This window comes from Peromyscus maniculatus, chromosome 8 (assembly GCF_049852395.1).
Source record: "Peromyscus maniculatus bairdii isolate BWxNUB_F1_BW_parent chromosome 8, HU_Pman_BW_mat_3.1, whole genome shotgun sequence".
Classification (NCBI taxonomy): Eukaryota; Metazoa; Chordata; class Mammalia; order Rodentia; family Cricetidae; genus Peromyscus; species Peromyscus maniculatus.
Genome location: NC_134859.1, coordinates 90,889,013 through 90,912,570, shown reverse-complemented (window position 1 = coordinate 90,912,570; position 23,558 = coordinate 90,889,013). Strand labels below are relative to the sequence as shown.

Here is a 23,558-nt window from a genome sequence, read left to right as displayed (position 1 = left end):
CAGGTCGGGGCCCTGGAATCGACACTGGCACCCCGGCACCAGCACCAGCACTAGCACCAGCCGGGCAGCAGGTGCGCAAGCTGCAGCCAGGGGCGGGTGGGGATGGGGGCGGGCGCTTTGCCACACCCGGCGCTCAGGGCTACGTTCCCGCTCCGTGCCTTTCAAGGTGGGTATTTCCACCGCATTCCCAGGAGGTCTCCCTTGCGCCTCGTCCCCCACAGCGCCAAGGATCCGCAGGTGAAGGCAGCCTGGTCGGCACCTGGACTTCCCCCGCCCTCCTTCTGGAGGCTGTGCGCAAGTTCAAAGCGCTGCCTGCTCCTCCCTCCCGGGCCCATTCCCGGGAGCGAGCCTCAACACCTTCCTTTGCACCCCCTGCCCCACACCCACATCATCACGTTCATCAGTCCCGGGCTCCTGCCTCCAGTTCCTCCACTGAGCCTGGCCTTTCCTCTCTGGGTTTGTGAGTGCCCACCCCACACTCTTAGCAGCCGGCAGACCCAAGCAAGACCCCATTAGGAATTCCAGCATTTAGGAGGGCCACTGGGTCTCAATGATGACTACATGTGAAGTTCACAGTAATGATGTCTGGTCGTCCTCGAATCCATAGGACGTGAGGGGTCTGGATGCTCAGTGGGTCCTCCCTGCCTTTCAAGGAGCAGGCCAGGAGCCAAAAGAGACGGGGGCCCACTCATGAGGCTCCACTGGTGGGCCCTATCTGCCCCGCCCGCCCCACGCCACACATCCTTCCCTGGTACCCAGAGTGGGCCTGCCTTTCTTTCCCAGTCCGCGGTGTTGCCCACTTCCTAGCGCTCCGGGTTTCTCAAGCCTCCATCTTGACAGCCGCAGCAGCCAAGCTGTGTTTTGATCAGCAGCGCTGAGTGAAAAGTGTTTGGGCATGTCCCTCATCTACATAGGCCGGGTATAAATCACAGGCGCCTCTGAGCTCGGAGTTTAAGAGCCTTGCTGCTAACCGCTTGCTAACTAACATCCACTGGAGAAGGAAGGTCCCAATGAAAAATACTTTGAAAAGAAACTTTGTCTTAGGCTCTGTTGGGGGACCCCGACTCCTGTCCATACTACATCCCTCCTTGTATCTCTCTTCTTCTGCAATTTCCCCTGACTTCTCCACCCAGATTTCCAAGCCTTGAGGTGGGGGTTTACATGCCTGTGAGTACAGAAACTCAGACATGTTGCGTGTCCACAAACAGGCCTAGGGTTTAAGATCTCAAGACTTGCCTCTTACAGGGTGAGTCCACTCTGTTCACCCATTTCCTCTCAGTGTGCCCAACCTTGTCATCCCAGAAGGCCACGGGGCCCAGCTGATAACACAGGCATTTCTGTCTCTACAGGCTCATGCTTTGTTGTATTTCTTCTCGAGGAGAACAGGCTTTGTGCACAAAAGACTCTGTGCGCTCTCTCTCTCTCTCTCTCTCTCTCTCTCTCTCTCTCTCTCTCTCTCTCACACACACACACACACACACACACACATACATATTTAACAAGAAATTCTAATTACAGATTTCTTTTCAGTACTGGGGATTAAACCCAAGGCTTCACACTGTTAGGCAAGTCCTCAACTGCCGAGCTATGCATATAATATATATTATATATGATAGAATGCATTATATATAATATACTATATATAATGTAATATGTAATAGCCCTTTTCCTATTATACAGTATACAGTATATAATACAATACAATATGTATAATACAATACAATACATAACAGCCCTTTCCCTATTATATAGATACGAATATATAGATATAAATAGATAGAGTCTTGCTAAGTTCTGGAGCCCACCTTGAGCTTTCTTTTTTTAACCACCTTTGGTGAGACAGGGTGTCACTATATAGTCTTAGCTGATCTAAAACTCACAGTGCAGACCAGGCTGGCCTTGAACTCACAGAGAATCACCTGCCTCTGCCTCTTCAGTGATGGGATTAAAGACATATGCTCACCTTGGACTTTCTATCCTCCTGCCTCGGCCTCTTCAATAGGTGCGTTTACAGACCTGTGCCATGAAGCTTGGGCAAATTATAGATTTTTCTACCAAGGAGCTGTGTGTTCAGGATGAGGGAAGATGTCAGCACAGACCAATGGCTAAGGATTCCTCAGGAGTCACTCTGGCCCTGAGTGGTCACAAGAGGAGCCCACAAAACAGGGGGAGATGAGATAATGAGGGGTCTCTTTGTGGAAGCAGCTATAAATGAAATAAAGGGGAGTGCTTTTACAGGTGCATACTCAGGGTGAATAAAAGATAATACAGGGTGCACTTGTCTGGGGAGACAGTAGTTAATAAGACCATGAAGAAATAATTCCCTGAGCTCTGGTGTAAGGGAGTGAGGGAGCCCACTTCCAGGCACTCACAATGGTTATTATTATTTGTGAAGGATAGCATTTATTGAGCCCTGACTCTGTGTCAGCACTTAACACGAACTACATCCTTTAATTTGCCGAGCTGGGGAAGGTGGTACTGAGGTTGCTAAGAGAGCAAGAAGAGACATTTACTGGGACAAGGTCTCTACAGTGTGCCAGTGGAGAGCCGAGGCGCTCCAGCCTGGCTTGTTGCTCAGGGTGAGCACTGGACTCACACTAGGGCCTCTACCTACTGATGTTTCTTCTCTTGAATGTTGATGTGGATCTTCTAACCTTGACATTTGTGTCTCTGCATCAAAGCAGGGCTGTGTCTCAGGCATCCTCAGGGGACAAGAGACCCCCATCCTGGGATCAGAGGGGTAAAATACATGAGTTCAAGTAACCGCAGAAAACTCCAGGTTACCAGGCCTCTTCCAAGATACCAAGTCCAGAAGATGTGGACATGAGGTTCTCAGGGGCGCTGGGCACCTTTGAGGCTGCAAAGCTGTTCCCCAGAACCTCTGGATTCAGATGCATTCTTTCAAAAGCACCAAGGGGTTCAGGCTGCTGCCTCTGCACAGCGAGAAACTAGACGCTCAGAAGGAACGACAGGGCCTGGAACGGTTTGCTCTCTCCTCCTACACTGATGCCATTTTGTCTGACGGTCTAGATCCGCCCTCTGGTAATAACTCATTCTGACAGAATGCATTTATTCGGCACTCGATGTGTGTCCCACACTAACCTGATGCTGTCACGGCCCCTCACCTGGAAGACTGTGTACTCTAATAGTGGGGTATGCACACCGGGGCTAGAGGACAGTGGCAAGGACACAGCCAGCTTCAGACAGAGCTGAGGAGACCCAGAGAAGGGGGCCACAGGGCAGGATGGGATGGATAACCCATTGGGGGTTGGTATAGTGTATTATATTATATTACCTTGAGATAGGGTCTCACTGTGTGGCCCTGGCTGGCCTGGAACTCACTGTGCAGACCAGGCTGGCCTCTAATATATGGATTACCCTGTCCTCACCTCCTGGAAGCTGGGATCACAGGTATGTACCACCACACCTGGCACTGTTGTTTTTAAAATCTTTTTATTCATTCCAACCAAGTACAACCGTTGATAGTGGTACACACAGTGGGTACAGAATAAATGCCTTCAGCCAGAATCTGGTATCACCAGAGGGCAGGACCTGGACCAGGAGACAAGAGGGAGAGGGGGTGTTCCATGCTTCTGCTCTCAGAAGAAAGGAGCCTCAGACACAGAGAAGTAAGCAGCACACCAACTCACAGGGGCAAGGGAAGATGGAGGCAGGGGCTGATGGCCAGCTGCCGAGTTCGGATCCCACAGGCATCAATGTGGGGACCGGCTGTGTGTCTGAAAGAAGGAGATTGGCAGGATCCTGGGCACTCTTGGGTCCAGTCTGATAAAGTATCTCTTGAGGCAGAGGAGTCAGCACTGAACAGGATCCTTCCATATCCCTGAGAAATTCAGACTGTTCTTGGTTACCACTTGTTACCTTGTACCACTGCAGAGAGGACAAAAACCCATCACTTCCGCCTCCCCTGCTCCTCACACTAGCCAAGCTCTCAGCAGACCAGAGGTCTGTGAGTTGCTTTGAATTCCTTCCTTACCAGGCCACAAAGATCTCAGCCATTCTCCACCAGAGTCTCTGGCTCCGTCAGCTCAATAGCATCTTTGGATCACCTGCTGGGCAATCTCATCTACATGCCTCCACCCCTCTGAACCATTTTGTCTTTGCCCTTCCTTGCTGAGGGGACCCTAGCTTGTTACTGAAGCCCCTGGCCTTCGCTGCTCCCCCGTGAACAGTCCAGGTGTTCATGTGAGGCATCAGCCCTTCATCTCAGCCTGTCTGCAAAGCCCCCATGCTCGCTCCCTTCTGTTGGGTGGCCAGAACTAAGGCAGGTCTAGAACGAAGGCTGGCTGGTGTAAAGAGGCGGAGGCGGCATCTGATCTGCAGCTTGTGGGGTTCCCCTGGGGAGTGGGCAAGGATGAGCTCTGCCAAGCTTCCTTGAGCTCAAGGCCAAGACAGGGATCCTGTGGTGTGTGCCTCAGAGTGAGAAATGGCCCCTAGCATCCTCAGCCCTTACTGCCTGACCTCTTGGAGCTTCTAATCCTAGGTGGAGGTGGTCCTAGTGTTCTGTGTGCAAACATCTCCCGGCACACATGGTCCTGTGCAGGAGGCTGAGGACCACAGCAGTAAGCCACACTCTGTGAACCCGCTGTTCTTGGATACCACTGCAGCACAGGGCACTCCAGCCACACCGTGTCAAAGAGATCTCTGTTTCAGTATCCTTAGCTTCCTGGGTCTGTCAGGAAAGTACTGGCCACCCTAGGGCCTCCCAACTTCCTGCTTGTTTCCCACCCCCAACACAAACACACACACACACACACACACACACACACACACACACACACACACAACCCAACCAAGTCCTGTTATGGACTCCAGTTTGTTGGGATGAATAAAGGATCCAAATAACAAAACCCAACAGTGTTGTGCATGGCGATGCACACTTGCACGCCTAGCCTCTGGGAGGCTGGAGCAGGAGAGTCATTACAAGTTCAAGGAGAATTTTACCTACATAGTGAGTCCCAGGCCAGCCAGAGCTACACAGTGAGAGCCTGTCTCAAAGCAAGCAAACAGACGGTCTGGGATTGTAGAACTCTTGTCTCATACACATAAAGCCCTGAGCTTCATCTCTGCTGTCATATATGCTGAGTGCGGTCCTGTAATCCCAGAACTTGGAGATAGAGGCAGGAAGGTCAGAAGTTAATCCTCTACTATACAGTGGGTCCCAGACCAGCCTAGACTATGTGAGAGCCTGTTTCAATTTAAACAAACCAACAATGAAAACTCCAAGCAAACAAAAAGCCATCCAGGGTGGTAGCACATGACTGTAATTCCAGTACTTGGCAGGAAGTTGTCACAATTTTGAGCCAGTCTAGCCTGGTCTACACATTGAATTTCAGACCAGTTAGAGCTACAAAACGAGACCCCATCTCACTGATTTAAAATAAAAGCCTGGTTGCGTAGTCAGTTAAGGTAACTGTGGGTGGGAAGAAGAGGAGGAGTTGTCCAGTCTCCAAGCTGAGGTAGAGACTGGCAGGGAAAAGACACATCTGGTCTGGCCCCAGAGCCTGCAGACTTAATCATGGTGCCCTCCAGTCCCTGGGAAGGATAAACAGGAGACCTCTCCTGCCTGTGTTCACCCAGCAGCCAGGGAGTGAGCACCCATTCTTGAGAACCAGAGGGGCGTATGGAAGCGAGCCTCTGCCCTGCAAGGGCTCCAGGCCTCCCTATGAAACAGATGCCTAAAAGCCAGTGACAGGAGGCCTAATTTGAGTGATTCATCCCACGTGGGTGTGGAGGAAGGCTTTGCAGAAATACTGTAGGCAGGGCTGGACACTGGCCAGACAGCCTCAAGTGTCCCTGGCTTCTGACTCCTCCCAGGACAAGAGACCCAGCTGGACCACAGAGCAATGAGCCCATGGCTGCTGGCTCCATTCACTGTTCACCCTTGCATCATTCATTCATCTCAAGACCCTGTGGGATGGAGATGCTTCATGCAGGATAGTCAAAAAAAAAAAAAAAAGCTTGAAAGAAAAGTTACAGCCTCCCACTGGGGAAAAAAGGACCACAGAAGCAAACTGAAAGTTGAAAGGGGTAGAGGGCTTTCTAGAATTGAAATTTCCAAAACGAGTAACACTTGATACCTAAGGGGAGAAAAGGCTCCTGGGCTAGCTACTTTGGGGAAAGAGACTAGACAAATAATAATAATAATAATAATAATAATAATAATAATAATAATAATAAAAGGACCACTTCTGCAGTTCACCTGGTGCCACTGAGATTCCGGCGAACAGGGGTAACTTCTAAATTTATTTGACCCTAGAAGCCTTTCCCAGCAGGATCATGTAGGGCTGGTGTGAGGAGACACACTTTGAGACAGTGCTCTGACCCAAATGATGCTCAGAAGAGCTGGGGGTGGGGGGTGAGAGGTGGGGGTGGGGCACAGAAGCCAAGCTGGGACAAGACCTGGGACAAGGGAGGCTTTGAGATGGAATTTGAAAAGGCTTTGGAAGGTCACAGGCAAAAAGAGGAAGGATGAGAAGAAGATGGGATCGTTGTTTAAGGCAACAGCTGGACATCAATCTAAGAAGAACATGCGATAGCCACACCTCCCACAACCTACAGCTCTACTCCTAGGCAATTGTCTTCAGAGAACTCTCCTCCAAGTGCACAGAAAGATGTGTGTCCATGGAAGAAATCGAGCAGATATAGCGTCTACTCCACAGCTGTGAACGTGGAGGAAATACAGAAGGATTCAGCAACAGTGTGGAACTTTAAACATACTACAGTAAGGACAAAGACAGATGTGGTGGTTCACACCTTGGGAGGTAGAGCCAGGTAGATCTCTGTGAGTTCCAGGCCAGCCTGGTCTACATAGTAAATTCCAGGCCAGCCAAGGCTATACCATAAGACTCTGTCTCAAAAAGAAGAGAAATATCACAGAAGACCACACACAAACTAACTCCATTTTTTAAAAAAAAAAATTCTAAAAATAAACAAAGTGGAAAATGTAGTATAGGCCTGGAGACACTTTTTGTCTTTTGTTGTTGTTATTGCTGTTTGAGACTGGGTTTCTCTGTAGCCCTGGCTGTCCTGGAACTCAAAGATCCACCTAGCTCTGCCTCCCCGGTGCTGGGATTAAAGGCGTGCGCCGCCGCACTCAGTTGCCTTTTTAATCTTAGTCACGGAATAAATGTGGAGGGGGCCGGGACGACTGCTCCCCCAGGAAGCTTTGCACGCAACAGCCAAGTGCGGCGGTGACTCCAGCACTGGGGTGCGTTGACAGGACTCCCTGAGCAGTCTAGCCTAATTAGTGAGCTCCACACTGGGTGAGAGACACCTGCCCTCCCCTCTCAAAAAAGGTGAAATTCAGAATGCGGACCCATCAGGAGGGAGATGGGGGTGGGGTGGGGAGGGAGAAGCCTGTGGGACAGATGTAGAAGTTCTGGTTCTTCAGGGTGTGGGGAAGTTCAGGGTTTCATCTTGTTATGACATCCCATATATGATGTGTTTGCTGTGTGTGTGTGTGTGTGTGTGTGTGTGTGTGTGTGTGTGTGTGTGTGTGTAGTGCTGTATAATAAAAAAAACAATATTCATTCACCAGTTCTCAGCAGAACAGCTGGTGTCTGTGTAGGATACATATCAGCCCCATTATTAGCATATCATGTCTTCTTGTCTGGGATCCTCCAAACAGTTCAGCCAAGGCCCTCTTCCCTAAAAGACGGATGTGCACAGCAGCCCAGACTCCCAGGAGTCCTAGCCAGGCTTATTCACCACCCTTCGCAGGACTGAAATGACCGGTGCCTCAGCCGTATTAAACCTGCACAGACCAGCCCAGGAGCCCCAGTAAAACTCCCTGAAGCCACATCTGACTTGCCCACCTGTTCCCAGGAGCCAGGGGCTGAGCAGGACACCAGGACCCAGGGGCAGGCCAGTGTCCTCACTGAATCACTAGCATCCTGCCCTGAATCACTCCCACTCCGGTTTTCAAATAAGGTGATAATTGGGACACACCATCACAGGGTGTATGGCTTTCCCCAAGCGTGGCCCTTTCTCTAGAGCAGGATGACCCGCATTCTTCCTGGTACTGAGTACTCGGACAACCCTTGCTGTACCAGAATGACCTGCACACCACCCATGCTCAGTCACTGTAAGCTCAGCTCCTGTGTAGCGGGGACCTCAACTTCCCTGACAGCACACTGCTCTTGCCCTGTTTTACATGGAAGAAATGGAGGCTCAGAAATGTTCAAGTAACCCTTCCCCCCAAAGTCTGGGAGCTACCAAGTGACAGGCCACTTTCCCTGCACAGCTCTTCTTCAAATGCAACAAGAGGTGTGTGTCCATGAAAGGCTAGAAGCTCAAGATGGGTCCTGATGAGATCGTGGGTGAGGGAGATGCTGTTCAGTGGATGGGAAGCAGCTAAGCCCCACTAGAGCATCTGTGGAGGGACCTTGAGTCACTGGCCCAGCAATCACTAGAATGACAGTCCACCCACCCCACCCCACCCCGTGCCCTGCATCCCTCGGGTTACTATATGAGGCTCACTTGGGTCACAGAGACACAAAGCAGAATCTATATCCTCAAGATCTGAGCCCCTCTTTGGGAGAATAAGATGGATACCCATGAGATGTGACTGGCAAGCCAAGAAACAGATGATAGTGTCAGTCGATCTTCCTGAGGAGGAGGACGTTGGGGGGAGGAGGGAACATGCCTGGAGCAGAAAGACTGAGCCTCTGTCCAGCAGGGCACACTCAGCACCATCCCTTCAACCTAGGACCTGTCCTCAAGATGTCTTGTGTTCTGTGCTGCCTGGCAGGGGTGGGTAGAGATGAAGAAGACCCAGACCCACTGAGACTCCAGGAGGGGCTCGGGTGGGGCAGGTGCTGGTGGAGGGCTCCAGTGAGGCAGCTTCACTTGGCAGAGTGGACAGGAGTCCTCACAGCCTCCCCAGGAGAAGGTAGGGACATGCACAAAGGCACGGGGAGGTGATGCATCATAAGAGCCACAAAAACGTCCAGTGAGATTAATGATGGCAAATGGGAGGATTACTCACTGTGTAGACGCCAGACCCTGTCTGTCTCATATGTTATATGCTTTAATCCTCATGATCCCCGTTTTACAGAGGGAAAAGTTGAGGCTCAGAGAAAATAAGGTCACCCAGATACATAGATAGAAACCCAGGACTGTCCTCTAGAGCTCCGCTCTATCCCTTGTAAGTGAAAGGAGGCTAGAAGAAAAGCAGGTGTAGGAGGAGCTGGGGTAGCCGGGAGGAGAGCCAGGCAAGGGTTGGATGGTGCAGGGTCAATGTCAGCCTCGGGGTTAGAAAACACTGCAGTCAGGTGTGTTACCTGGTGATGTCACTGTCCTTCTGATCACACCATCTAAAACCACAAAACTGGCTAAGCACCAGGGAAGGTCATTTGAAACAGAGTGCCAAGAGGAGACCCAAGATTAGCAAAGAGGGCCCTGAAGGAGGAGGGAACAGACCTGGGACAGTCCTCAGCACTGCTGCTGAACGAGGGATTCGTGTGCTAAGCTCAGAAGCCTAGCTGCAAGAGGACCAGGTCCTCTCCCAGATTCTGTGCTGGGAGAACCTAGATAGACCCATTTTCCCACCCAACTTCCTCCGAGGCCTGGCCAGAGTGTGTGTGGGATAGGACTACTAAATGAAGGCTCACTCATTAAGTACCAGAGACTAAAAACCTTCACCTTGGATTAGCAAATGTCAATATTCGAATTCTACTGAGCTCATTAACCTGAACTCACAGGAGCCATGTGCTGAGTGTGTGTGTGTGTGTGTGTGTGTGTGTGTGTGTGTGTGTGTGTGTGTGTGTGTGTTATAGCAATACAAAATTTTTTTTAAAACAATACTAGCTTCCTATGTGGGAAAATTACCAGGCAGGTTTAGTTAGTTCTTTAAGGAGTTCATTCTAGAAAATGGTGACATGGACAGAAAGAGGCCCCTGGCCTCTAGTGTGCTCATCTTTCCATCATCCCATGCTGGACACTTGGCCAAACCTCCAGATATCCACAGCCCCCCGTAAATAGCCTGCCTGACCTCTTTTTGGGCTATCAGCAGTGTGACCTGCCCCTGCAGGAAAAACCTCAGGCAGAAACCTGCCGAGCTCAGAAGGAGGTTCACAGTCATCTGGGAAGGAGTCTTGAGACACTGGAATACCTAGAGCATGACCAAGGTGGGTGTGGACCCTGGGGGTATGAGCACTAGGACTCCAGACTCCTGGCTCCATAGAGAGGGGCACAATTGTCAGACAGCTGAGCGGAACCCTCTGCCTCAAAGGCCCGGGCAAGACCCACATAACTTGGGCTAAAGGTAATTCTATGGACCACAGGACTAGAGAACGATACCAAGAAAGACCTGAAGGGCAAGTGGTTCAAGGCAGGTTACCTCTAAAGAACTGTTCTGGAAAAAGGAGACTCCAGGAGCAATATATCCAGTCCTCAAATGCAAACTGAGAACTTTCAATGATGCTTAAATCCCCGGAGACCAAATGAAATCATCTGGGCTTAGATTAAGTCCACAGATTGACCTCTAGGGTACTTCCTGGTTATTGGGGTGGAGTGTAGTATCACTGAGAGGCTGTGAACCCTGGAGGGCCTGGCTTCCAGCAGTCAGTGTTATAACTAGAGCTGAGGTCTACTGGCTGAGAAGCCTTGGGCACTGAAGTGTGGTTCTCTCAGGGCCTCAGTTTGTCACCTGTAGAATGGGGAGAAGAAGAGTACATGCTTCCAAGACCATTGGGCATAATGTATGTGATATTCCCTCTGTGCACATGAGGCTGAGGCTGGAGCATCCGGATTGACGACATGCTAACTACTAAACCCGTTCCCAGCTGTTCAGTTTCTGGAGTCAGGGGCACTACTACATGCCAGAGTCATGGCCATCCTTGGAAGGCTCCAGAATCTCTCACCCTGCAAAAGCTTCCACCGAGATGGAGGGCCACCCAGGGTGGATTTGGATGTTCTCTTTGCTGAAGTCAAGGGATTGGTGGGGTGGTCTCTAAGGTGCCAACCAAGGGAAGGAGTTGAGAGGTAAGCTGAAGCCTTGCTGGGTAGTAGGTAGGCTGCCCTCCTTCCCTCCCTCCGCTCCCAAGTTCTCTTCCGCTTCTGTTTTCATTTCTTAGGTTTTTATTTTTGTCTATTTATGTATGTATGTATGTATGTATGTATGTATGTATGTATGTATGTATGTATTTATTTATTTATTGACACATGGTCTCTCTTGTCACCCTGGCCTTCCTGAAACTTGCCATGTAGACCAGGTTGATCTTGAACTTACAGAAACCTGCCTGTCTTCGCCTCCTGAGTGTCAGAGTCAAAGGCATCACATGCACGGCTCTCCTCTCCTTCTGGACAAAGATCCTGCCATGGGACAGCAGTGGTGAGGCTCAACCCAGGCCTAGGCCGGCTCTCACCCAGGGCTTTGGGCCAAGGGAGGCCATCCTGTGTGATCCTGAGCCTGTCTCCTCTGCTCTCCCCCATCCTCATGCCACCCTGAACCTTGCAGGGTGTTGTCCTACAGTGGCTTCTGGAATAACGGCAACTGAGCTGGAGAGAGGGGAAGGGTTCCTTGGGCACTGGCTGTCACCTGTGAAATGGCATCAAGAGTCCAGTGAGCTCCCAAGGCGAGGGAGGTGGGACAAAACAGGTGTGTTGGGGACCAAGCAAAGGGAAGGCACAGCCATCGAAGAGTTGGTAGAGTGCTTGCCCAGCACACACGAATCCCCAACACTGAATAAAACCAGGCATAGTGGTGAACGCTAATCCTAGTACTGCAGAGTGGAATCCCGAGGATGAGAAGTTCAAGATCATCCTTGGCTATAATGTTGGAGACTTTGTCTTGAAAGAAAGAGAAACAGATACCCAGGAGGTAGGATGCCATCTTCAAGTTTAGACTAAACACATCATGATGGCATCCCTGCAAACAGCATCTCCGAAGACAAGGTTTCTGAGAACATGAGGGAAGCAGATGATAGACACCGAACACACACACTTTCTCCAACCCAAAACTGTTTGCTCAGAGTTGCTTCTCTGAAACAGCAATTTTTCTCCCCCATTCACCCATTTCCTCCATTCTTTCTTTTATAGAGGCAGAATCTCATTGTATAGCCCAAGCTGGCCTCAAACTTACAATCTTCCTGCCTCAGCCTCAGGGATTACAGGCACACTACCACCATACTGACAAAGCATATTCTGCTACCCCGCAGCAATGGCATATACTTTTAATCCCAGCACTTGAGAAGCAGAAGCAGAGGGATCTCTGAGTTCGAGGCCAGCCTGGTCTACAGAGCGAGTTCCAAGACAGCCAGGGCCATCACACAAAGAAACTCTGTCTCAAAAAACTAAAAAAAAAAAAAAGAAAAGAAAAGAAAAAAAAGAAAAAGAAAAGAAAAGAAAATGTATTTTGCTTTTTCATTTTTGTGTGCCTTGCCTCTTTTCAGAAAGAATTCAGCACAGCTGGCAGCCAACATCCTGTCTGAAGACAAAAAATATTTATGGAGCATCAGTAGCCACTACACAGAGACCAAGCATGGAGAATTCTAGATGCACTAGGCATGGGGTCTGCCTGCAAGGAGTTTAGAATACAAAAATGTTTCTGGATAAATAGCAGAGTGCAGACTGAAGAGCTGGACCCGGCAAAGGAGGGCACAAATACGCCGTTCAAGGTCAGCGTAGGTGTAAGCATTGGGCACCAAACGTGGCTCTGGGTTCCTAATGGCCAGGACATAAAGGAAGCATGCTTTATAAGAAAGGAGAGTGCAGTCAGGTCTCTCAGTGGGAAATAATGCCGAATATTTAGCTGTGAAAGTCAGGTGGAAGATCAACAGCCCAGAGACACCACCTGAATTCTGAGGCGGCAGAGGCAAGATGGCTTATCCGAGACCTGAGTTCATTCCTCCGAACTCATGGAGAAAAGTTGGGCATGGTGGTGTGCCTGTAACCCCAGAGCTGGGGAGGCAGGAAAAGGAAGATCCCTGAGGCTCACTAGCCAGCACACCCAGTCTAATAAGTGAGCCTGAGGCCCCAGGGAGAGGCTCTGTTTCAAACACCAGAGAGAGTGACCAAGGAACGACACCTGAGTTTGTACTCTGGCCTCACACTCCAATGCACGCGTGAACATACCCCCCCCACACACATATGCATGCATAACACACACACACACACACACACACACACACACACACACACACACACACAAAGACACAACTGCTTCTGGCCCACACAGGGTGAAGATTAGACGCCAAGGAGGAAAGGGGAACCAGGAGGGTGATGGTACTGTTAGCAGTCAGTAACCCTGGCGGGTCATTGACTGCCTTCCAGTTAAGGAAACAAAGGCCCAATGATTGACCAAGGTTAGCCCTACTCAGTCCAAGGGTAACAAAATGCTCACATGACTACACGGTACCATCCCAGCTGGAGGGCAGTCTGACCACCTCCAGTGACAGGTACCTGTCCCCAGTAAGCGTTCCTGGACTCCTTAGAGTGGGACCACACACACACATACACACACACACACACACACACACACACACACACACACACACACACGTAGTGGTTCTCAAGTTGAAAGTCAATTGAGATCTGGCCTCAGAATGATCTTTTGGAGAACAAGGTATTACAGGAATAAACAGCTTCTCATCCGGACTAGGAAGTCCTCTTGCAAACCTGAGTGGAGGCAGGAGAAAGGGCATGGGCGCCAACCCTCCTCCCACCGTGTGTGGCCTAGGTGACGCAGCTGCTCCTCTTTAAGCTCGGAAGAATACCTTCCAGCTCCTGTAGGTCTGCGCAGACCACCACATAGCATGCAGGACCCAAGGGCACCTGCCTCTAGGTCTTGCCAACTTTAGATGCACAGCATGGGCTGGGTGAACATGGAGGAAGGGCACATGGATAGAAAAACTCCACAATCTGGCTGAGAGAGAACACAGAGCGAACAAAGGCCAGGGGAACGGACATGGCGGAGACATCCCAGCATCTAGAATAGCAGCAGCAGCCTGCTCAGGTGAAGGAAGGTCCCATTGCCTTAGGAGACACTGATGGCCCTCTACACTTCAGGGCTGTCAGCTGCATGACCCGAGCCAGGCTAGACCCGTGCTGAGCACAGCAGAAATAAGCCCTGGCCAACCTGGGGGACAGAGTCCTCCTGCCTTCTCCAGCTCAGAAGGAGGAAGTGGGGGAAGCCAGCGAATAAGCACAGGGGCTCGAATAAGCACAGGGGCTCATGTTCTATTTGATGCTGGGTTGGAGGGAGGAGTTGGCGAGGGTTTCTGAAAGGCATGTGGTATAGGTAGGTATAGGAGTCTAGACCGGAAGTGGGGAGCCATGGGAGGTTTCGGAGGAGTGGAGTGACCCCCTCAGAGAGCCACATTATGAAGTGCGGAGAAGCTCGAGAGAGGCAGCATGCTGGTTCACATGGTCGCAGCTCCCATTTGCATTCATAGCAGGCACTGGAAGATTGGTTTTCTTTGCCGATCCAGCTGGCTCCGATAGATAAGTGGGACGCTGCGCCCAGGGGCAGGTTTGGCAGAAAGGCCCTCCCAACAGACCTGGGCACGGGGTCCCGCTACTCCCATCCCCCTTGCCAACACAGGGACACACATTCTCCTCTGACCTCTCCAGCCCAGCTCGAGGAACAGGGCCGGGCTGCTGTGGGTTTTCTTGGTATTCCCTGGGGGTGTTTAGATTTCTTGATGACCTCAGGCTTCAAAAGAGCGCTTCCAGCTGCCTACCTTGCCCTCACATCCCTCACCTCCACCCAGACCTCCTAGGCCAGCTCTCAGTGGGAATCAGGCCTGTAGGCTCTGAGTGGACCTCCAGAGCTGAAACTGGGGCATGCCTGCTGTCACTGGGTCTTAAACTGAAGCAAGGGCTCTGCTCGCTACAGATTCTACCCAGAGATTAGAGGTCCACTGCGGCTGCTCTTTACCTCCTATGGGTAGGGGGTGGGGCTTTCTGTCATCTTTCTAGCAATGGTAGCTGCTGACTCTGGGGGTACTGACATTCTGAGCTCTTATCAGCCCCACAGGCAGGGAAGGAGTGTTACTGCCCATTTGGCAGATGAGAAAACTGAGGTCTGGAAAGGTTGGTCTGCAACTCAGTCAGCACCTTGCAGCTGCTTGAGTGTAGAGTTTATGGTCTGCACCTTGCCCTGGAATCAGTTTACGGTTTTCCACCAGGCACAGACACCTCAAATATCTGCTGACTCTGTGCACAGAGCATCACTTTGGAAGAGGAAAACTATGTCCAACAGCCCAGGTTCCCTGACCAGGCCCTACCTGGAAACCATCTCTCACTCTGTCTCCTCTCTCTTCTCCTCGAGCACAGCACACTTCTGGGACCCCATCCTTCCTTTAGATGTGTGAGTGTGCCTGACATTTCTGGAATTCACTCCACATACATTAATGAGGCCATTTTGAGAAGGCTTGCCTCAGGGGGAACCAGAGAACTGTCTGCTGTCCCCATCCTGACCCCTGCCAACTCTTGCCAGCTCTACTAACCAAGCTCAAACAAGCAAACGGGGGCTGCAGGCATGAGCACCCCCTACCCCTGCCTGCCCCCCACCCCTACCTCTGCCTGCCCCATATCTTTCTTGGCCCCTGAACCAGAAGTAAAGCACCCGGGGCTGAAAATGCAATAGAGACTGTCAGAGTCACCACGCTGGTCAGCACGGGCAGACAGAAGTTTGTCACCAGGCAGCCAGGTGAGCTGTGGGGCACCCAGAAAAGTTAGTTTAAGGGAGGGCTTGTGAGGTTCCTGCCCTCTAATACAAGGTTGATCCTACCAGGAGAACCTCTGTGGTGCGAAGATGGTAATCACACTTCCGAGTAAGATGGTCCAACACAAAGACTTCAGCCTCTGAACAGCAGGCTTGGTCTCTCGCCCCTACTGACCACCAGGACCCAAACCCCGGGACAAGAAGCCAGCTGGAAGGTCTTCACAAGCAGCCATAGGACTCGGCACTAAGGGGGAGTGGAGAGCTGCTGCATAGAGAAGATTCTAGAAGTCTTCAGATGACCCAGTGGTCCTTCCCAGCATTTCCCTCTTCTACTCGGCTCCATCAGCCTGTCCTGGGGGAGTCCTCATGGGACCCTAATCCTCTTTCCCACTTCTTCCCCCTCTCAGTGGCCTAGCATTCAGTACAGAGGAGTCACTAAGAAGAACCCTATTTGGAGCTGGGACATCACAGGTACCAGGCCCGGAGGGGACGCGGTGGAAGTCTCTTCCTTACAGTCGCCCCACATACCTCCACCCCCCAAAGAATGTAATTAAGCAGCAGGCTTCGGCCAGGAGCCCAGCTTTCTGTCTTCCGTCCATAAATCACCTCCTGAGTCATCCCCTAGCTCCAGAAGCGACTTCACCTTGTGCTGGGGCCGCTCCAGCAGCCCAGTGCCCACGCCTCCCCCTCCCCACCAGGCTCATGAGCTCTCTTCCTGTGTCAGCGGCTTCAGAGTTTGGGAGACTGTGGGGTGTCAGGAGGTTTAGGGAAGACCCAGCACCTCTGCCCACATCACCCTTCCTTCCCTGGGCAGCAAAAAGCTCAACTTCCTCTACTTTTGATGCAAGTTACGAGTCTGTGGGCTCTAATGCCAAGCATTATGGGACAAGGCGAAATAAGAGCCATGCAGGCCAGCCTGGGAAGGTTTCTTGGAAGAAGTAAGCCCGGATTCAGGACCAGACAGAGGTCCAAACATTGAACTGTACTTCCTGTCTATGGGCAGCATTCTAGGAGCTTGTATTCGATCACCAATGTTCACAAGGCAGAGGCTATAACTCTGTTTTTCATATGGGGAAACTGAGTCTGGGAGTGGTCACTTGGCCTTGGTTACTGTGTGAGCTAGCAGCCTGGAGATGGAGGAATGGAATGCTTAGGAGAGGTCTGGGGGTGCATCAAAAAGGCTTGGCAGTCGTGGGGCAGGGGCTTGGGCTTTAGGGCAAGTACACCAAGCTACAGCTGTAAAGGGGTGCACTGTCTAGGCAGGTCCCAGATGTCTGCTGTGGAGTCCCCATCATATGCCTGGGACACTGAACACCCCTCAGCATAGTCAAGGGCATGAAGCCCAGAGAGAGGCAGGGACCTAACGCACAGAGAAGGACAAAGATTCACCCTAGGTCACATAACCAATGGGTGGTAAGCTCAGAACTTAGACATGAGTCTCTCCGCTCCCAGCCTGAACAATTTCCATCACCTCAGTGTGAATATATATAAATAGAATATATAGCCAGTGGTGGTGGCACATGCTTTTAATACCAGCACTCGGGAGGCAGAGGCAAACAGATCTTTGAGTTCGAGGCCAGCCTGGTCTACATAGTGAGTTCCAGGACAGTCAGGGCTACACAGAGGAAACCTGTCTCAATGTCCCTCAAAAAAAGAAAATACGTGAGGACCCAGCCTTCGAAGTGGGGTGCTAGGTAGAGGTAAAGGAGACCCTTCTCTTCAGCAGCTTTGTAGGAGGCTGCTGGCTTTAGCTGTCATGCCCCAGCCTCTGCATCCTCCAGCAGACACTGAGTCATGTAGTGACAGGATAGGAGAAGTTTGCTTGGACCTTGTTCCTTGGGAATTCTTACCTGGGACACCCCCCTCCCGCCCACCCCACCCCCACCCCGCCCCCTGACTGCCTCTGGTCTCTTCAATCACAGGTGGAGCAGGAGCCCAGATGTGAGGGAGTGTGGGCCCCCGAGAGCTCTAACTAAGTTTACAGCAGGGCAGCATTATAAAGGCCTAGACTTCCAAGTCACTTCTTCTGACATCCAGGGTCCCAAGACCTCAGAACCTCCTGGGTGGAGAAGCAGGTCACGCCCAGCTTTTACCTCTTGGTCCCAAAGCTCTCGATAAGACACTTGGAGATTTGGGGGAGACTTTCCCCTGACAGCTGTGTCTCCCCTCCAAACCCCCGCCCCATGCGTTCCTCCCTGTATATTCCAGTAGGTTCTTCCCAAGGACACAGCTCCCGGTATTAGTATAGCCTCGGACCTGTTTTCTTTTTGTTTGTTTGTTTGCTTAGCAATGTACGATGCCTTCAGAAGGATACCAACAGATCTACTACCAATTGCCCTCCCTTTGCAGCTCGAGGCCCCGCCCACAATAGAGGTGGGCTGGGTAGGAGGGCCGTGAACTCATTTTCCAGGGGCCTGCATTCATTTCCCCCAGACGAACCCCCCAAGGCAAGATCTTCTCTGGAAGGGCGACCACCCTGCTAAAGCTTGGCCATTCGATCTGGTATCTCCCATCTGTCTGTCTGTCTGTCTGTGGGATCTACAGCCTCCAGCCAGCTCAGCTAGCTCCTCACCAGCCCTAACCCCAGCCAGCTGTAATTCCTGCCTGTTACAAGTGTTAACACCTGGCCCGGGGCCTTCCTCCCCCGCAGTCTCCAGGTGCCTCCCTGGGCCCAGCCTACTGACCCCCACTGGGGTTTGACTGAACACGTTCCCATGCCTCTGAGACAGCGGGCTGTTGGGTGGGTGTTGAGCAGGGGAGAGGCAGCAGGATGTGACACATGGAGAAACTGAGGCAGGGCTTAAGAGAGGCGCTTGGGTGGGGGATGGGCTCCGGGGTGGTGGAATAAGAGCCCAGGTGTCCTAACAGGCTTGGAGCCCTCTCAGCAAAAACGTCTTTAAACTGCAAGGTTGGGTGGGCTGGTGGTCCTGGGTAAAATGTGAGAAGAGTGGCCCCGGGGGTGGGGGTGGGGTCAGTGGTCTTCAGTCACACAGTGAGATGAGCCACCCAGCGTTTTATCAGACATCTCCTGTGGAACACAGCGGACACAGGGCAAGGTCCTAGGAAGATAGTTTTCCCAAGAAAGAGAAGGACAGATTTCCGTACCAGCAGCTAATTAGTACTGACCAGGGGAGTTCTGCAAACCGGCCTTGCAGTCACGGGTTCTACCGAGTGAGGCCACTACCTGGCTGGGAGGCCTGGCAGCACAGGCCTCCCTTCTGGACTAAGGCGCCTCTCAGACCCCCTTCCTCATCTGCTTTCTGTCAGTCTCGGGGCCCAAGCAAGGAAGAGTGGAGATAGGTGACTGGGGGTGGGGGTGTCTCCCTTGAGGTGATGTGGACCGAAATCCCAGCTAAGCGATTTCCCCTGTAAATCCCTCCTGGGGAATGTGTGAGCTGGGTGGGCCAAGGAGGGCAGGCAGTGATGGACTCAAATGCTAAAAGGACTGGAATCTGCCCTGCCTGGGGGCAGAGGGGGGAATCAAGAATTTGAGGCCTACCCACTCTCCAGCTCCAGCCCTGAGAAGGTGATTCATGCCCCACCCCGGGCTCCAAGACTTTCCAAAAGGAAACTGCAGAAGGAGGGTCTGTGGCCATAGTGTGCCCTCAAACAGACAGGGCACACTGGTGCCAAGGGAGGCCCTGCCCCCACTCCAGCTGGGAGCCCAGGCCAGTTGTGTCTGCAGCCACCTTCGGAGACCTCCACTTCCTGCCTGTCCTTCCCCTCAGGGCCATGGATGTCCACCAAGCACCCCATCTCAGGTGTCCCTCACGCCCACAAGTCAGGTGTCTGCAAACACGACCACAGACACATAGCCACTGGCGCTTGGGGACAAGATCAGAAACAGGCCTAGACACAGCCCTCTCCCAGGTATCGATACAAGGCTCACCCTCATACTTCCAACCACAAGCAGGTCATGTCACAAACACTAATATCATACACAAAGACATTTGCTGGACCTCCCCCCTTACACTATCAAGAAGGCGTGCTTTCATGTGCAGGGGCTTTTACATCAACACGTGCACAGACAAAACACAGATTTGAACACACATATTGTCACGTCCAGCATCACAAGCAGAAGCCAGGCGGTCCCCTTCACGCGAGCAATGATACTTCTAGACTTCTGTCTCACAGCACGAATCAGCCACTTGCTGATCCCTGTGTGCAGACACAGCTCACCCTGCTATGGACCATGGATCCACTAGGCACCGGCCACAAGATTTCACATGCACAGTTGCCTGGGTCTCAGGCACTACCAACTCTTACCCACAGAGACACACTGGTGCAGACATACTTCTTAGGGTCACAGACACACAACACACACTGCACCACGTACACAGAGGCAACCACAGGGCACGGACAAACCGGCCATCCCTATAAAAAAAAAAAAAAATCCTCTCTCTCTCTCTGGCTCAGACAAAGCATCCACCTGGTCCCCCCTCGACCCCCAAACAGGCCATGTGTGTAGCGTTATGTTAGGGCCTGGCTCGGCCTTCTAGGTTCTCCTCCTATTGCTTCTTGTTGGTTGGGAACCTTGTCTAGACATTCCTGGACACCGGCACACACAAACCCCACTGCTACCACCTCCTAAGCTACTGGCACTGCCCCAGGAAGTGCTCTCTTCCAGTTCACAGAACTAGGAAGCCCACTCTCCTCTTCCATCCATGCCATTTCTAGGACTCTAAGCATTTCTTCCTGTGCATCCCCAGGCTCCCAGGGAAGGTAGAGCACTGCCTTGGCTGGGGCATGGAAAAAGAGTCAAGAGGCAACCTTCCTCCAAGGGGCAGAACCCCACCCTGGAATTCCTGGCTGCCCCCAGCATGCACAGGCTCTGCATACACCACATGGGAGGCCTCAGACCAGCCCAAGTCCACAGGAAAGAAAGCCTGTCTGCCCTTGGGGTGTCTGCCTAAGGAGCAACTCCTAGTCCCTCTAAATAGACCCTTGGCCAGGCCATGGCTTGGGCGTTTGGGTTCATGACTGTCCCTTCCCTTAGCCCTCAGATATCCCCAAAGCAGCTGGAAGAGTTGGGGTGTGGCCGGGCATCTTGTAGGCTCTGGGCCTCATGTTGCAGGCTGCAGGTAGCAGGCAAGGAGGGGAGCATTCAGGCAGCACAGTCACCCTGGTGGCACTCCTCGGTAACTTTCACCCCAGGGGCCAGTCTCCCTCTCACTCCCGGGTCCCAAATTCCTCCTCCTCACCTCCCACCCCCAGGCCGATTGCCGCTGTCCAGGAGGGGAGGGTTCTTTTATTAAAGTTTTCCGGAATGCAGGGGGATGGAGACTGGGAGAGCTGGGGTATAATTTAGAAAACTGGTTTTCGCGTCTTCCCCAATAGGACCTGCAGAGGGGAAGCAGGAATGGGGCTTGGAAAACAGGGGAGTCCCTGGAGCCGGGGGGCTCCCAAAAGGCTGTTTATCTTCCAGTGAGTCCCCTCACACACCGACCAGCCCCGAAGTATTCCGCCTGCTTTCCCAGCCTTATTTACTAAAATGCCTTTTGTATCCGTATTTCTCAGGGACAGAATTCCCCTTTCCCTCTCCCTTTCTCCTCCTTTCTCTGTCTTTCAAAAGCAACGAATTTGACATGGAGAACTGGGTTTTCGCTCAAAGAACAACAAACCTATCCCTCCCAAACAACTACATTTTCAAAGAGCCCCCCAACCCCCTTTTCTCTGGGATGGACAAGCAAAGAACGAATACACCCGGGGATCAGCAATGGCATCTAGGACCACAAATTCTACATTCACTTCAGAGGCTCAAGTGTGGGGAGAATCTGGTGAAATGCTCCCCCAAGTCCCCTTTTGATATCCCCAAAGCCCTTAGGGTCTGAAATAAGAAGGCAAACGCGAGTATTGTGGGAGAAATCTCTTGACCGAGACACGGAAGAGGTGGGTGGCGAAGAAGGACAGGATAATTTTGCCCATGTATAGACCCTAAAATGGAGAAGAGGAGTGGCCGGGCCCCAGGGACAGCACAGAAATCCAAATGTAAGCAAACGAAGGGTCTCCGGACCCCCAAAATTAGAGTGGGAGAGGGTGAAGACTAAGGATGAGAGATCTTCAGGGGTAGGGAGAGCCCTCCCGCCTCTGCGGCTGGTAGCAGGGAAAATGGTGATTATCGGAGAAGCCAGGAGTTGGATTCGGTAGGCAACACCAGCAGAAAATCCAGGAGGGGTGGACGGCTGGGGGGCTGGAAAGAAGCAAGGAGAAAGGAGCCCTAGGCCTGCCGTTGCCCAGACCCGGCCAGCGCCCCCCACCGTCCCCGGGCGCGGCCGAGAGGTCGGGGCCTCAGGCAGACAGGAGGCAAGTCTTACCACCAAATTGGGTAGCCGGCGAGGACCCTGGTGCCACTGAGCAGGAGGCCGAGTAGCAGCCCGAGCAGGTGGGGCTCCATTAGAAGCAGCGCCGAGGAGGAAGTTTGCCGGCGATCATGAAGAGGGGGAGCGACGCCCCCAATAGTTGGAACAAAGTCCACTTGAGGTTGGAAATGACTTTCGGGCTTGTCAGAAGCGCACCTCCACCCGCAGCCGCCCCCCTCCGGAGCCCAGCGCCGAGCAGCCGGGTTTGAGGATGTCAGCGAGCAGCCAATCAGCGCCCGCGGCCTAAGGTAAGAGATGAGTCTGTAGTTCAGCCTGTCAATCACGCGCCCCTCCCTCCCGGCCCACAACTCCGGCTCTGGGAAGGGCATCTCCCGGCAAACTTGGGCAAAGCCTGCGCCCCGGGCGCACGGAGGCCTCGGGAGGACCCGGCACGCTGGATTCTCTGCCGGCCCGAGACGCTCCCTCCCCAGACCACGAGAGCCAGGTTTAGGGAGCTGGGGCTTTGACCCGGCGTTCACGTGGTGAAGGGGTCGGTTTGGGTATTGATGGGTGGCTCCCTTTTCTGTCGGGGAACTGTGATCCCTTGGGACTTGGGCCCGTAAGAAATCGAGACTAGAAAGCAAGGGGTTGTTTGCAGATCGGCGCGGCTGGGGATCAGGGGCTTGGGAAATGCAACCCCTCCCAGCCTCCCGCCTTTCCGAGCCCGCGAGCTGGCGGCCCGGCCAGCCGGCCGCGGGTCGCTTCCAGGGTGTCCGAGGGGCGCACGGGAGAGTCCGCGGAGGCTCGAAGGTCTGACAGCCGGCGGCGCCGGGGGACAGAACTAGTGTCATTTGAGTCTTTTGTCAAGAGTCAGATTGGTATCGCGACCTCCTGCAGCCTTTGCATTTCCTGCAACTGACACCAGCCGCCGTTAGCATTTCCTGCGGGAGGACTCGGTCACTTTCTCCTGCTGGCCTGCAGGCCGGACCTCAGGAGCACCTGCAGTCTCCTTCGGATCTTGGGATGGAACCATTTGGGATCAGTGAAAGATGGCAGCCCTGGCTGGTAGTGCTTGGGGCCATCCCCTATGTCCAGGTGTTGTGACCTGCATTCCTGGTCTTTCTGCGGAGGAGAAAATAAAACCTGGTATTTGGTGTTCAAGCGTTGTCCCGTGCAGACACCAGATTCACACCCCCCCCCCCCCGTGATCTACTGTAGCCCATATGCGGGGAGGGGGAGCGTTCAGGCCTCAAAGGGGGCCTTCTTTCCTATTCTCCAATGCCTGGGAGTTAGGTCTAAACCCCGAGTGATGCCTAGATGATGGCCAGGTTGTTAGGACTCAGTCCCCTCACCTAGGTACCTGCCCTCAGCCTCTCTCCCGGGCCACCGGAGACACTCAACCCTTGAAATGCTCCTGGCTTGGGATGAAGAAAACAAGCCTGAGAAGAAGCCTTGGTGGGACCTGCTCCCCAAACTGTAGAGGGCTAGAGAAGGAGCCCACCCTAAACCTGCCTGACCAGGAATGGCGCCCCCCCACATAGGTGTGGACAGGAATTGGGGAAGTCCTACAG

At 52.6% G+C, this 23,558-nt stretch overlaps 1 protein-coding gene across 2 annotated transcripts in view; it reads right to left on the bottom strand.

Annotated features, from left to right (window-relative positions):
* The window catches only part of Wnt3 (Wnt family member 3), a 45,361-nt gene extending 23,093 nt beyond the window's left edge, over positions 1 to 22,268 (bottom strand). Inside the window, exon 1 of one of the 2 annotated variants that reach the window (XM_076543495.1) lies at positions 22,003 to 22,268. In XM_076543495.1, coding sequence (XP_076399610.1) covers positions 22,003 to 22,082 — 80 coding nt within the window. In that variant the 5' untranslated portion in view covers positions 22,083 to 22,268. The remainder of the gene's footprint in view (positions 1 to 22,002) is intronic. The other variant, XM_006970552.4, reaches the window with a different exon arrangement.
* Between the last annotated feature and the right edge of the window lie 1,290 nt (positions 22,269 to 23,558).